Genomic DNA, 15,015 nt, shown 5'->3' with positions numbered 1-15,015 from the left:
ACTAATTAATTTATCAGACTGGCAGCAGTGAGAAAGCCACTCACATAATTTCGCATTCCAAATCCCAATAATTTCTGAGTGAGCGAGTTTGCTGTTAATCTTCTTGTTTGATATGAAACCTAACAGCAACACCATCAGTTCATTTCAACGAATCTAGTAAATAGTAATGATATATTAAGAAAAATAAAAATAAACAATAATAATCAGAAAATATATATAAAGGGAAAGCTGTAGATTAATGAAAGAGATAGTCTTGGCTGAGATTCTCACCATTTTAGCTCTCGCAGACGACAGTTTCCCGTGATTCTACCAAAGTAAAAGCAAAAGGATTAAAAGTGAAAATCAAAGTGGTCCTGTTGATACAGAGCTATAGGGTTGAAAATTGTAAAAAGTCAAGTCGATAACTGATATCCTCAGTTGCAGAAACGAGCCATCTCCTACTTGCAGCACAAATATTTTCAGCTTGTGATAAGCCAAAATAATTGAAAAGCCGTTGCTTTATTCTGCCTTAACAATCGAATATCAATAGCCTGATTAACGGATATCCTTTTACTTTTCTCCTGTGTAATCAGAATAATTGATGAGCCAAAAAACAATTCTTATGTGATATAAAAATGCTACCTATATTAGTGTAAAACAAGATGAAAATAATGTGGCGCGCATATGAAACTATATTAGAAAACTTAACCAAAACGACAATATTCAATATATATTGATTCAATCAAACCCAAGACTGCATTTGAGGGAATTCAGTTAGAAAGCACCGCCAAATTCCAAGTCTAAATATCAGTTTAGAACCCTAAAACTCAGGAAAGCAGTTCATTTCTACTTAACAGTATTTCTTTTCCCGGAGAAAAGAAAAAAAAATCAAAATCAAATGGCGACGAGGCTATCAAAGGCTGAGAAGAAGATTGCTTACGATGCAAGGTTGTGCAAGTTGCTTGAGGAGTACAGCCAGATTCTGATCGTGGCCGCCGATAATGTGGGATCCAATCAGCTCCAGCACATAAGGGCAGGTCTCCGAGACCATTCGATCGTTCTGATGGGAAAAAATACCATGATGAAACGATCCATCAGATTGCATGCTGAAAGAACTGGTAACCGGGACCTTCTCAATCTCATTCCCCTTCTTCAGGTAATGTGATTATTCATATGATCAGTTTATTCAATAATTGTTCTTTTTTACTTTCTGATTTTCGTGGCTTTTTTTTACCCCTCTTTTTCATATTTTGGTTGAATCAGGGCAATGTGGGTATGATTTTCACCAAAGGTGATTTGAAGGAAGTGAGCGACGAGGTAAGCAAACACAAGGTGGCAGCTCCTGCTCGCGTAGGCTTAGTTGCTCCGATTGATGTCGTTGTTCCTCCCGGCAACACCGGGCTCGATCCCTCACAGACCTCTTTCTTTCAGGTTAATTTATTTATTGCTTGACATCAGGATTATTTTCTAATTTGATTTTTTTAACGTTCATTTTTTTAGTATACAGTAACTACCTCCAATTCTTATATTTATTTTATTAAGAGAAGTTCATATTAGGAGAGAATCCTGACTTATTCTCAGGATCCTTGACACAACACCTTAAAACATCCAATGGTTCACGAATTTTGTACAGGTGCTCAACATTCCCACAAAGATTAACAAAGGAACCGTGGAAATTATCACACCAGTGGAGCTTATTAAGAAAGGTGATAGGGTTGGAAGTTCTGAGTCTGCTTTGCTTTCGAAGCTGGCGATTAAGCCATTCTCTTATGGTCTCATTGTTATGTCTGTCTATGAGAATGGCTCTGTCTATAGTCCAGAAGTGCTTGACTTGACTGAAGATGACATCGCAACGAAGTTCCTTGAAGCTGTCTCAAGGGTCGCGTCTTTGGCTCTCTCCATTCGGTACCCAACAATTGCGGCTGCCCCACACTTCTTCATCAACGGCTACAAGAATGTTCTTTCTTTTGCAGTAGCCACCGAGTACTCCTTCTCTCAAGCAGACAAAGTGAAGGAATACCTCAAGGTTTGTATTCTGGGACTGTTTGATTCGTGTCTGTCCAATAAAAATCTTATCACGTACACATTCATTTTGAATCAAGTACTGAGACAGAAGCCAGAAATGAAAATATGTGAGGCCTAAAGTCATAAGAGCAAATTTTAGGACTAATAGCCTGTTTGGAAGTGTGGTGATAACACTTGTAGTTGGGTTTTGACAGCTTAGTAAATTTTTTTTCTCAACTTCTATTCTACAGTTGTAGCTTTTACTCTACAGCAGCTGCAGCTTAAAAGCTACAGCACCTCACTGCCAAACACACTCTAACGATTTTAAATAGTATAAATATTTAGGATAAAAACTGTGTGTATAACACGATTAAAATTATAAATAAATGCATAATCATATGAGAAGCGATCAAGTGAGCATCACACCACGTGGTAGTTTCTCATTAGATGAGGACTCACGTCCCATCCAAAATGAGACTGTCACGTGGCATGTCGAAGTGAGCGACAACACTCACCTGATCAAGCCCTAGTAACATATATTAAATTAAATTTTGGTAACTACTTATATATAGCTCGGCCTATGAAATTAAGTCATTAACGAAGCATGATATTGACGAGAAATTTTGAAAAACATGATATGATTTTATTGAATTATTTTATTGAGACTATCCTATCTAAGACTTTCTTTTATAAATACAGGATCCTAGCAAGTTTGCAGCTGCGGCGGCCCCAGCTGCAGCTGCTGGAGCTGCCCCTGTTGCAGCCGCCAAGGAAGAAAAGAAAGAAGAGCCTGCAGAAGAGTCTGATGATGACATGGGTCTCAGTTTGTTCGACTAATGTGTTTGCATGCAGTTTCTTAATTTGCCGTGCTCTAATTTCTTGATCACTCGGATCTTTTTACCTTTTTAATTTTTCTTCAAGAAGACGATTAATTTTTTTCCCAATGAGTTAAATAAATCTTGTATATGTATATATCCTTTAAGGCTGCATTGAATAAATCTAACTACTGTCAAAATCAATTCTGCTTTTGCTTTAACATTCAAGTACCTTGAATTGGGGGTTTTCAAGTGCTGAAGATCAGCAAACAACGAAGCCAGCTAAACCGAAGACGTTCAACATAATATATATGGCACATGTCGTCTAATACAAATGTGGAGATGATAATAGAGGATCACCTCACTCACTTTTCGGCGAAATGGGACGACGACAAAACCCCAAAGGATTCACGAAGATGATCTTGTTGACGACTCAAGTCAATTATTTTGCTTCTCCTACGGATGCTATTGATTAAGGGTATGTTTAAATTTGGTGCAATGATAATTCACAAGTGATGTTTTGAGATAACTAACTAATCACACGTTGTTAAGTAAAATTCATTCTCAATTTATAGTCAAGATTCATTCCTTTGCAATGTTGCATTTTATTAGTAAACCAATTAATTTGTATTTTTTAATATAAGAGCACAAGTTAATGGTGGAATCTAATATCAAACCGTCGAGTACAATGGTCTTGAAGGCTAAAAATACCCTAAGATATACAGATTCAAGTTCTTCCCATAATCCAATATATGATATTTTAACCTAACAAAGTGGGATTGTTTTCTTAAATTTTTCTTATGCTATGACTAGTTGTTGATAAGAGGATGAGTTCCTGATGGTGAGAGAATAATTGGACAGAAGCCGGAATGATGCGGGAAAAAATTAGCGGTGGCAGATAATATTAAGGACAAAAAGCGCATGGTTTTAAGAGGTTGTCAAATTAATTAATAAAACGTGATAACATCACGGGAGGATCTCAATCTGATAAATACAATCAATATCCATGGTAGTTTAGTTTATGTTAATTTGCAACCCTTTACAATCAAGTTAATTAGTTAAATCCAAAATTCTACAAAATTGAAAATTACGACTCCAAGCTACTCCAGAGATCTACTACAAGCATATTTTTAAAGTCTGTAAAAGAAAACCATTTCATATGTTTTTGTGTTTGTGACTGAATTCGGGATTGGTGGATTCATTATTAGCAAATTAGGAAGAGAAAAATTAATGATAATAAATGTTTATATCACATTAGGTCCGCCTGATCATCTTGAGCCTATGTGTGGATTGAAATTCTTACCTTCTTTTTACTTATTTGTTTTCTATATAACGATTACTTGAATGCAATAGTTGGGTGAGACTTGGACCGATTCCAAACATCCTGATGGTAATTCGGTGCGATACTGTCAATTTAGCCATCATTCTCCATCACATCATTTAAGTCAAAGCATACAGAGAACAAGAATGATGCAGATGTAAACTGTACCATCCCATGAATTCTTTCTCCTTATCTACGGCAAAACAATTAATTACATCAATGGCACCAATGTTTCATCATGTGGCACATTATTGTTATCATTGACTTTATAACACACATTGGTATCGTGCATGTTTTTTCTTTCTTTCTTTCTTTCTTTCTTTGTTTCAAAGATCAATGGACCTTTGGTTCAGTGAAAGAATCCTTACACTTACAATATTGAGTGTAAGGGTTCGAGTTTCCATAAAAGTATTTAAGAGGGTTATTTACAATCCTCCCTCAATTATCAAATAATTGAGTTGAATCAGTCTATCCCTCACGAAATGTGAGTGAAGTGGACAACCCTCGAATATTTGAGAGGGTTTGAAGAATTTGGGCAGCGCTTCAGAGGAGTACATGCCATGAAGAAGGTCCCAATTATAGAATCTGTTTGTAAATATTAATTGTAATATCTACAGTTCTGTATAACAATATTAAAAAAAAAAAAGACCAACTCACAGTTCCGATTGCACGTGAACATCATCAGTTTATCCTTCAATGTATACTCCCCTTTACCATCACTTTTAAGAGCATTTTTTTTTTCACGATAGTCATCAGCAACTCAATGATTTTTGTATCCCTCCGTACTGTCCAGTTATTTATTACGCACTGATCGATTTTTGGAATAACATAATTCTTCTCTTTTGTGAACATCCTTAACAACATGCGAAGGTAGACAGCACAACAATCTTCTGTATTTCATGATGCTTATCTTTTTATCATTTAGACTATAAAGTCGTAGATAAAAACATTTTATTGTTGACTTAAAAAAAAAAGAAAACAAATTGGGGTTTGGTTCAAAATTACAGGAATAAACTTTAATTTATTCTTTTAATAGGGGAAAAAATGTTCAAATATTGTATATGGTATATCCACAATTTTAACTTTTTTTTTTAATGAATAGTTTGGCCTTCATAACTTTAAATTCTAACCACTTTAATTTCAGATTTACTCTTTCTTTTATGGGACTTTTGCTTCTAGAAATTTACCCATATTACTTTTGCTCCCTAGATTTCCAATTGGAGCTTCGTAATTTCTAAGATTATATCCGTTCATTTGCTTTTCTTTTTTTAATTAAAAAAAGAAAAGAAAGAAAAGCTTGAGGATAATGTATAAACAATAAAACAAAGTGGCTCCATTTGAGAGGTTGATTGCCGCTTGCTTGCTCAATTCTTTTATGACAATTCGTCCCCACTTGAGATTGATTTTAAGTGCGTTCTAGAGTTTTGACTTGCAATTAGGAGGCAAGTTGAGATTCATTTGATGTGCTTTTCGGTATTTAGGCTTGCAATAAGGAGGCAAATCGCTGTATCATTCATTCTCATGTAATGCTTATCCATTCCGAGGTTGCATCATTTTATCTTTTAATGGGTTTTCTCCGCTAATCGTATGTGCATTTATTATGGCTGTAATTAGCGACAACGACTTCTTCATTGTAATTAATGGCCATCAACGGGGACCAGAAATGCCTTTTCCTTATTAATTTCTTTCTTAGACTTCTTCAACCTGGAAACAATTTGAGTTAGCGTGTCGTGTGGTGTGTGTCAAATTGAGACACATATTTTATTAATCGCGTCTAGAATCTCTAATTCAAGTTGTTAATAAATCATGCCACTCATTTAACATATTCTTTATATTTGAATTTAAAAAAAAAAAAAAACACTTGTGTAACATGTTTATAATAACATATTACAAACTCAAAATTCTAATTAATCTTCTGTCAAAATATAACTAGATAATTCTAGATTATATGGTTTAAAGAATAGGGTATAATTAGATTAAACAACGATATAATACTATATCTTTAATCAGATAATTAATCTTATCATTAATGGATTGGAGCGTTAAAAAACTCTTAATCTAAATTTGACACGATTAATCAATGGATAACTTAAGTTTTGTCTTGATTAATAATCGTGTCTTTTTAGGTCAACATAAATCTACTAATGAGTGTCGTGTTCTTGTTAAATTAAAGGGCATGTTCAACTCAGCATTGGTTGGTCACTAATTTTTTTTTTCTCATTAATACGTCATTATGTGGCTCAAATTTGTTGCGGAATTAATAGAGAATAAAATGATTTTTGACTTGCAACAAGGAGGCAAAAATGGTGACATTACTTTAATGGAATGCTTATCTGCCTTTTCATTTCTTAGAAACAAGGGGAAACAAGGGGGCATGCTGATCACAATATCGCATTATTTTAACAAAGTTGGTTCCAAAAGGACATTAGCATATAATATAAGGAAAATTATAATAGCCTAACGAGACCGACACTGCCGTTCTTTCTTTAAATTTCTTTTTGGTAGTGGGGCAGATGAGATGATTTTGAATCTATCTAATAAGGATTAACACCGATAATTAAAGCTAAAAAGTGTCATGACGCAAGGGCAAGAATAGTAAGCGTAATATATGCTTAGCTTCGGTTGTCAATCTAAGTTAAATAATGTTTTCAAGGAAATAATAAGAAAATTTGGCTTAATTTCCTTAATCTAAAATAAGAAGAAAAAATAATAATAAATAAGCATTCTCAAATCAGAATTTAAAAACTGAAGATAAAATTAAACAAGTTGGTTTCAAATGAAGAGCTTCATGCAACATGAATACCTTTAGTAGGGGTATTCGCGGATCGAATTTTACGGATTGGATATCAATCCATATCCGATCCATAATTTTACGGATTGTAAATTTTTAATCCAATCCAATCCACGGATTGGTAAATTCAATTCAAATCCAATCCATATGTCTGTGGATCGGATGTAGATTTTAAATTTAAATTTTAGAAGACATTTGAAATTTATCCATAACAATATCTTTATTTAAACATATTTTAATATTCCTCATAAAAAAGAAGAACTCATCCATATATACGTGTAAGTTGGATATGAGAATTAAAATTTGAATATAATACGCATCTTAAATCGTTTAAACTTAAAAAAAAAAAAAGAACTTTATTATGGGTAAAACTTTTTGCTTTAACAGACAATTATGCATCATGGTCCTCGCTATCTAATCCAAAATTCTGATTCTCTTCATCCACAAATGGATAAAGGAAAAGAAAAATTAAGTGCATATTACAAGGCAAGGAAATGGGCCATGCTTCACATTTTTATTTTTTTTTTGGTTGGCGCATTAATGCCCCCTTTTTTGTGCCCTAAAACATGCTTCCTCGCAAGAACGAATGAATGAATGAATGAATGAATGAATAAATAGAAAGGATTCTGCTTTGCTGGCTCACAGTTGACTAACTTCAAAGTAAAAAAATTGAAAAAAAAAAGAAAAGAATAATAATCTTGTTTCTGCTTTCACTGTTTTCTAATAGACTAATCTCTGTTCTCATTTGTTCGGCGGCCCATACCACCATACCCGCGAAATCAACGGCTGTTATTCCACGCGACGCGTGTCCTGTTACTAGACGTGTAAGCCAATCTCCATCATCATCAACTACCAATCCGAACTGTCCAGGCCACGTGGAGGCAACCCACGTGTTTGCTTGGCACCGCCTTAGCCTATAGGAAACGTGAAGTGCCAACTCATGCTCGACAGGTTGGGTGGGCAGATAAACAGGATGCGTTGCACGTGACATGTGCGCCACGTGTCTGGTGTGCGGACGCGGTCACGTGCTTGGCAGCGTGATTTAGTTGGAGGGCACTACGGTGATTGGAGCAATCGGCGGGGGACACGTGGACCAATCAGGGCGGTGGGAGTCGTGACGTTGAGCGGTAAACACGGAGATTGAGTTGAAAGGGAAAAAGATCTTTCAAAGTCCATTTAGCCGAAATTTGCAAGTGGGAATGAGACAAAGCCCACCAAGGAGAAAGAGACTTATCCGAAACACATCGGAACTAGTTTCCATATTTTGGAATTTTTCTTTCTTCCTCATTCTCACTAAGATAAAGCAATGATTTTTAATTTGGACAAAAATATTATACATATGGGCGATATTTAATTGGAGCATGCATTTTGGGAAACGGATTAGAGCGAGAGATTTGATCAATTTTTCTTTCCTTTTTTTTTTTTTAAAACATTGCTGGTAAAACATAAGTATCAAAATGTTTATGTCGAATTCAATGTTTTTAAAGATTAGTTCTTAAACATATTATAAATCATTAAAGATGCCGGATTGGTTAATACGACAAGTATTTTTAGAGTTTACTTATTATCTTAAAATTTAGTTTAGTTTAATAATAGAGAAAGCTGTCCCAAAAACAGGATAAGGTACCTCCAGTTTGTGTCCAAGGGTTGCGAATTTGCAGTCTGCGAACATCAAATTTGTTATGTTAAATAACCAACTGGCTTCTTAAATTTTAATTAAAATTAATAGGTAAAACCTTGGAGTCGTTCTGAATCCGATTTTTCCAAACTTGTTGGGTAAAACCTCAGACCGCCAGATTGCAGCATCACTGACACTGTTAATGAAGCGTCATTGGGCCGCAGTCGTTTTCATCAAACAAAATCTAGAAGTGATTAATAAATAAATAAATAAATAAAATTGTGGTCTAATGGTCTATACTCGATACTACAAGCCTATCGCAAATGTCGGCTGACACGCTTTGACCCATAGCCACATACAAAGGATGTGTGTTGCCCTGAGGAAGCATCCCAAGAGAAAACAAAAACCTTCACAAAGTGTTGCAGGAAACACTAGATCTGCCGCAGCTCATCCTATTGCCATCATCTAAGTGACCCAGATCATATACGTGGCAGCATGCAATTGGTAATTACAATAGGAGCGAAACACTGGATCTTCATCCATGGTGGGCTTAATTTAAAAAAAAATAAAAATTAACTACACGCGAAAGACCAAAGTCTCCGTTCCAACCCTGTGATTCCAAACAAGGCCAAGTTTTAGACCGGGCACGCTCCTTCTTGTTAGGTGAAAGAAATGGATAAGCTTCATGTGCCTGTGTCCTAAGTCCTAACCCAATAAAAATGCTTTTGAAAAACAATTAAAAAAACAATTTTTTTTAAAATACATTTCTACGCCACCACTACTTTCAAAATTCCTCGTTCTTTATTCCACACGCCTTTTCGGTATTTATTTCTATATCTATTTTTTTTTTTTCTGAAAGATACATATTTCTATTTCTCCTTCTTAATCTTATCCCCAAACACGGCCCTATGTTTATTATATATATATATATATATACACCCCTCTCCCTCTTTTCTCTGGTGTTAGAAGAGCAAACCAAATCAAAGTTAACGTTAACGAAACCCAAAACGACTACGTTTAATTATTTCATCTCTCCCTGATACAAAAACAATGGTTGATCTAGATTGTAAAACGAAAATGCCTAGCAAGTCTCCAAAGCTTTCTAATAAACTTCAGGTTTCGATTCCGACGCCGTTCCGGGGAGCCACTAAATCGCCTGTTGCTTGTTCAGATGCGGCTTGTTCGGCTTACGAGCAGTATCTCCGTCTTCCGGAGCTGAGGAAGCTATGGAGCTCGAGGGACTTTCCCAACTGGGAAAACGAGGCCGTTTTGAAACCGGCTCTGCAAGCTTTGGAGATCACCTTCCGGTTCGTTTCGATCGTCCTCTCCGATCCAAGGCCGTACGCCAACCGGCGCGAGTTCAAGCGGCGGCTGGAGTCGCTGGCTACCAGTCAGATCCAGCTCATCGCGTCTCTATGCGAGGACGATGACCGCTCCGGCACGGCTCCGATCGTCGATTTGACGACGGAGAACGGCTTCTTGGCTCGCAATAGAAGCTCCGCTGAGGTGTGGAAGGTTCCAGGCGGGGAATCGACGTTGGTTAACAGAACAAGTGAATACAGCCTGCTGCCTCGTCTGGCCACGTGGCAGAAATCCGAGGACGCGGCGGATAAAATTATGTACATCATCGAGTGCGAGATGAGAGGGTGCCGGTACACTCTCGGCTTAGGCGAGCCAAACCTCGCCGGGAAACCAAACCTCGAATACGACGCCGTTTGCAAACCACACGAGCTCCACTCTCTGAAAAAGAACCCCTACGATCACCAAATAAACAATCACGAGAATCAGACTCTCTACACAGCACACCAAATCCTCGAATCGTGGATCTTCACAACGCAGCAGCTCCTAAAACGCATCGTTTCCAGGATAGAGAGTAAGCAATTCGAAGAAGCGTCAAACGACTGCTATCTACTCGAAAGAATCTGGAAACTTCTGTCGGAGATCGAAGACCTCCACCTGTTGATGGATCCGGACGATTTCTTGAGGCTGAAGAATCAGCTATCGATATCCTCGTCATCCGAATCCGGCCCGTTTTGTTTTAGATCACGTGGGCTGTTTGAAATTACGAAACAGTCCAAGGAATTAAAACACAATGTACCGTTAATACTAGGAGTGGAGGTGGACCCGAGGGGTGGGCCCAGGGTGCAGGAGGCGGCGATGAGAATGTACAACGAGAAGAAAGAAAGAGACTTCGCGAAGATTCATCTGGTTCAGGCACTGCAAGCGGTGGAGGCCGCGTTGAAGCGGTTCTTTTACGCGTATAAGCAGTTGCTGGCGGTGGTGATGGGGAGCTTAGAGGCGAAGGCCAACGGAGTTGTGGTGGTCAGTGGGGCATCGAGTGACTCGCTGAGTCAGTTATTTCTTGAGCCGACTTATTATCCGAGTTTGGATGCTGCCAAGACTTTCTTGGGAGAGTTTTGGAGTCATGAAATTGAAAAGAAACATTAAACTTTCAGTTATAGTTTCATTCTATTTTACAGTTCATACACAAACCCCAAAAAAAATTAAATTAAAGCATTATTCTTTGTATTGAGTTTGGGCAGATTTTTGCGTCGGTTGTACAATTTATTAGTTGATGCTACATCGTTGTAAAATATTTTACTATGATTATAATGGAAAGACCGAAATTTTGATTCATAAGTTTGTTTTTGGCTGTTTAAAGGCTGTTTCAGAATGCTTTTTTAGTATTTGAAAGTGATTTAAAAATGTAAAAAGTTAATTGTTTTGATTTAGTTTTTTTTTAAAAAAATTATTTTGATAAAATTATCAGCTCATAGTAAATAATAAAGAGTAATTTTTTAAAATTTGATTTCGAGAACTAACATTACTCTTATTAAATTTTATCCATCATATTCTTTCATATTTTTATAATAGTTTAATCCTTTAAGATTAATAGAACTTTTAAAAATAAATTTTACAAAATATTCAACTAATTCTTTTTATAATTAATTATTTTTATAACACAATGGACAAAACTATCTTACCCTCGTTGTACCGAACACCATTTTGGTGTTTTCTTTAGCAGTCCCTATAGTTTTCTATAAATAATAAAAATTTTATGCATAAGCCCCAATTAAAATATAATAATTTCAAAATTCTAAAAAATTTATTTGGTATTTTCTTCAAAAATCCCTATTGTTTTCCGTAAATAATAAAAACTATAAGTTTTAATAATTTTATGTAATAAACCCAATTAAAATATAATAATTTTAAAATTCTAAAAAATTTATTCTCTCTCTACTTCTCAACCAATTTTAAATTTAAGTAATAGAATAAATATTATACAATTTATTTGTTTTCATATTAAATAAATAATTGATCAGTTTCATACGTGTGATAAAATATAAGTAAATTTAAACAATCTCAAATTTACATATTGAAATTTATTATTTTGAAAATATTATTTATAAACTCTATAATGAGAATTTAAATGACTATCCAAGAATTTATTTAATATTTATCTTTTTTTCATTTTAATATTGACAAAATTTATATAAAACCTTGTCCAATTTTGTGTTACACTAAATACAAAATAGTATTATTAAAATCTAATTGGTATTTTAAGTAAATAGAAGTAGAGAGTATTTTACCAAGTTAAAATAATTCATTCATATTTTTAATATATAAATATGTTCATTTACTAAATTACCTTTGACAATAAAATATTTTAACGGACCAATGTGTCAAAATTTTGAAACTTAATTTTTTCTTCTTCTTTTAGTAAACATAAGGGACAACATCGTTAATAATCAAATAACACCATCCAAGCCGTTGTAATAGCATTTGCAACTCTTGGGTTGGATCCAATGGTTGAAAAAAAAAAGGTATAAAATTACACTTGTATTGTAGCTGGACCTTTTTATAACACAACTAACAATAATTATTTTAAAAACTCTTTATATATGTTCTTTTTACTACACACCTTCACTGTAATCTAGATGATTAGAAATCATTTAATGAGAAGTGGCAAGGCATATGGATATTTATAACATTCATCCCATGCAATATTTCATGAAAATAATAAATTATTTCGTCCAAATTGAAAAATTGTTTGCGTAGCATAAATCTTCAATTTGAAATCTTAGTCAAATAATCAAGATAAATGTATATTTACACTCCCTATGAATAAAGGAATAAGGAGCGACTAACTTTATGACTTACGAACGAACAGAGATGTGAAGCCCTCTGCTGGGGAGAAAGATTATCAAAAGTGGGGTGCTTTTGTTTCAGAATTATTTTGAAAGCGCTTCTTAAGGGTCTCACCTACTTTTAATTTTTCTCGGTCTATGTTTCTGTTGTATGTTTATAATTTCTCTCATTGTTTATTTTTCTCAGACACTATCATCAATTTATCATTTCTTCAAGCTGAAAGAGACCTGAAGATGGCGATAGCACAAGGCTCAGCAAATAATCGGTGATTCAATCATTCGCATTCAGAAGAATCCTTGGAACATTTGTAGTTATCATTCAACATTTTGATGGTAAAATTCTTGTTTGGGATAAATTTGGGACATCAATTTGGATTGATGTGCAAATGACACGTAATAACATAGAATAAATGGAAGAAAAGTCTACATTATTGAGTGGAGGGAGGATAGCTTACAAAGGTTATCGAAGCCAAATTCGATGGTTAGAGCAAACCATCATGAAAAAAGAATAAAATATATCCATTTTGAGCTCTCCATCTTTAAATTAACTCCATATATCTCTTTATATTATTTCAAACTTAGAACACCTCATTTTACTTTTGAAATCACGTTAGTTCATCTCCCAAATCACCTCAGTTTACTGTTGGCCGCGCGCTGCTTGCTGCTGGTTGCCGCTGAAATTTCCAGCCTTCGTTCTCTGATCTGTCATCGCGTGATTATTCTGCAGCGATTTACAAATTTCCTAGGCCAATTTTGGCTTAGAAAAATTCTATAACAGTAAAATAAATCAAGATGGAAACATGGTGATAAAACAATACCCCTCTTATTACAGATCCAAAAGAAAAATACAATGGAAGATCTAATCATGAATTAAGACAAACCAAAACATACTTTATTCATATATTAAATAAATAATATATATATGAATAAATTGTGCCACTGTAATACATAAATTTCAAGAATGATTTCATACAATATTCTTATATATTAATATGAGATGGCTCTGATACCAATTGTTGGGGAAAGATCAGGTTTTTTAATTTTTTTTAAAAAACCCTTTTAAGATCGCTCTCATTTAATATACAAGAATTTGTAATCTAGAAATCGTACCTTGAAAATCCGATTTAGATTTTTCCACTGAAGTGATTTAGGCGCTCCCAAATCACGATCCGTCACCACCACGACTGTTAGATCACGATCCGTCACCACCACGCTTATTAGATCACGAACTTTCACCAATGATCTCCAGGTTATGACTCAGGTTTGATCTACACTTAATGTGTGGGCACCTTTATCACTACTAAAGCAACTAGCATGAGAAAATTTTTCTCTCAACAATAGAGAGAAAAATCTTTTTCTCTGATCTGTATAAAGTGGTTGCTCTTTTTTCTTTAGAGAAAATAAGCATTTTTATATCACCCTTTAGTGAAAACCATAGGCTCCAAATAATCAAAAATCAAAACTCACGTTACTTGCTTTTTCTATAGGGGACCCACCTTGTAAAATAACATAAGGCCCTTTACACACAAGCTAATTAAATGGAGTCTCCCACTAAATAATATATTTAGGCTTTTGACCAAAATAGCTAGTTATCTTGCTTATTAATCCAGTAGTGGTGCAGTCAATTAAATGAGCTAACCCGGGGATTATTTGAGAACATACAATAGTGGCTACAATAATTAGACTTGTAATTAAACTAGCCCAATTATTTAATTCTAAATCTACTCCACTAAAAGATTGGAACTGACTTCCATAATTGTATGCTCGAATAATAATTCGTCCTAAGCCACATTGATTTCTTTACTACACAATCATTTGTACCACATCATTAATTAAATCGATATCTCAACGGTCCAATCAATTTAATTACATTTTGTTCTTTAATACTTACCGGTTTTCTCTAATGATAATTTTCAACATACTAAATATGTTGACATACTCTGGCCATAATATTCTATGATCAAGTGCCGAAAACCTATCAAGCGATGTGTTGTACAAATTCTATATTGTTAATCCATAACTCTAATACTCATAATTGCTCCCACCAAGATACCGGGTAATCTTGACCACAAGTATGTATCGTGCCTATTGGTAACTCAAATGGAATAACAATTACAATCATGAAATCATAATTAACTCAAGATTAAGATTACAGTAAAATCAATGCCTATGAGATTTAATAAGTCTGACAGTTATTACAAAGTTAATTAAATCTCATATGTGATCCTGTTCAATGTAGTCGTACTACATCAATAAATTTATATATGATTAAGACAAAATTAAGACAAATCATTCAATGAATTTATTACAGTCTATACCAAAATAAAGTGCCCAACTTT

The 15,015-nt window shown here is 34.7% G+C and overlaps 2 protein-coding genes across 2 annotated transcripts; both read left to right on the top strand.

Annotated features, from left to right (window-relative positions):
- Positions 1-877: 877 nt before the first annotated feature.
- On the top strand, positions 878-3,406 carry LOC102614755 (60S acidic ribosomal protein P0-like). The gene is made up of 4 exons (XM_006486288.2): positions 878-1,135; positions 1,243-1,410; positions 1,613-2,005; positions 2,683-3,406. Exons 1-4 carry the CDS (start codon positions 878-880, stop codon positions 2,818-2,820), a joined length of 957 nt encoding a protein of 318 aa, XP_006486351.1. The 3' UTR covers positions 2,821-3,406.
- Positions 3,407-9,472: 6,066 nt separating this feature from the next.
- Positions 9,473-11,168, top strand: LOC102615060 (nematode resistance protein-like HSPRO2). The gene has a single exon (XM_006486289.3). It carries the CDS (start codon positions 9,579-9,581, stop codon positions 10,974-10,976), a length of 1,398 nt encoding a protein of 465 aa, XP_006486352.1. The 5' UTR covers positions 9,473-9,578; the 3' UTR covers positions 10,977-11,168.
- Positions 11,169-15,015: the final 3,847 nt, after the last annotated feature.

Source organism: Citrus sinensis, chromosome 4, assembly GCF_022201045.2.
Source record: "Citrus sinensis cultivar Valencia sweet orange chromosome 4, DVS_A1.0, whole genome shotgun sequence".
Taxonomy (NCBI): Eukaryota; Viridiplantae; Streptophyta; class Magnoliopsida; order Sapindales; family Rutaceae; genus Citrus; species Citrus sinensis.
The sequence above is the reverse complement of the archived record's forward strand: the minus strand, read 5'-3'. Positions and strand labels throughout refer to the sequence as shown.

What these genes read in the sequence shown, in the direction of transcription:
- LOC102614755 (XM_006486288.2), top strand. Translation starts at nt 878, where the DNA reads ATGGCGACGAGGCTATCAAAGGCTGAGAAGAAGATTGCTTACGATGCA. An exon ending in ATCTCATTCCCCTTCTTCAG is followed by an intron (nt 1,136 to 1,242) that starts GTAATGTGATTA and finishes TGGTTGAATCAG; the next exon opens with GGCAATGTGGGTATGATTTT. An exon ending in CACAGACCTCTTTCTTTCAG is followed by an intron (nt 1,411 to 1,612) that starts GTTAATTTATTT and finishes AATTTTGTACAG; the next exon opens with GTGCTCAACATTCCCACAAA.
- LOC102615060 (XM_006486289.3), top strand. Translation starts at nt 9,579, where the DNA reads ATGGTTGATCTAGATTGTAAAACGAAAATGCCTAGCAAGTCTCCAAAG.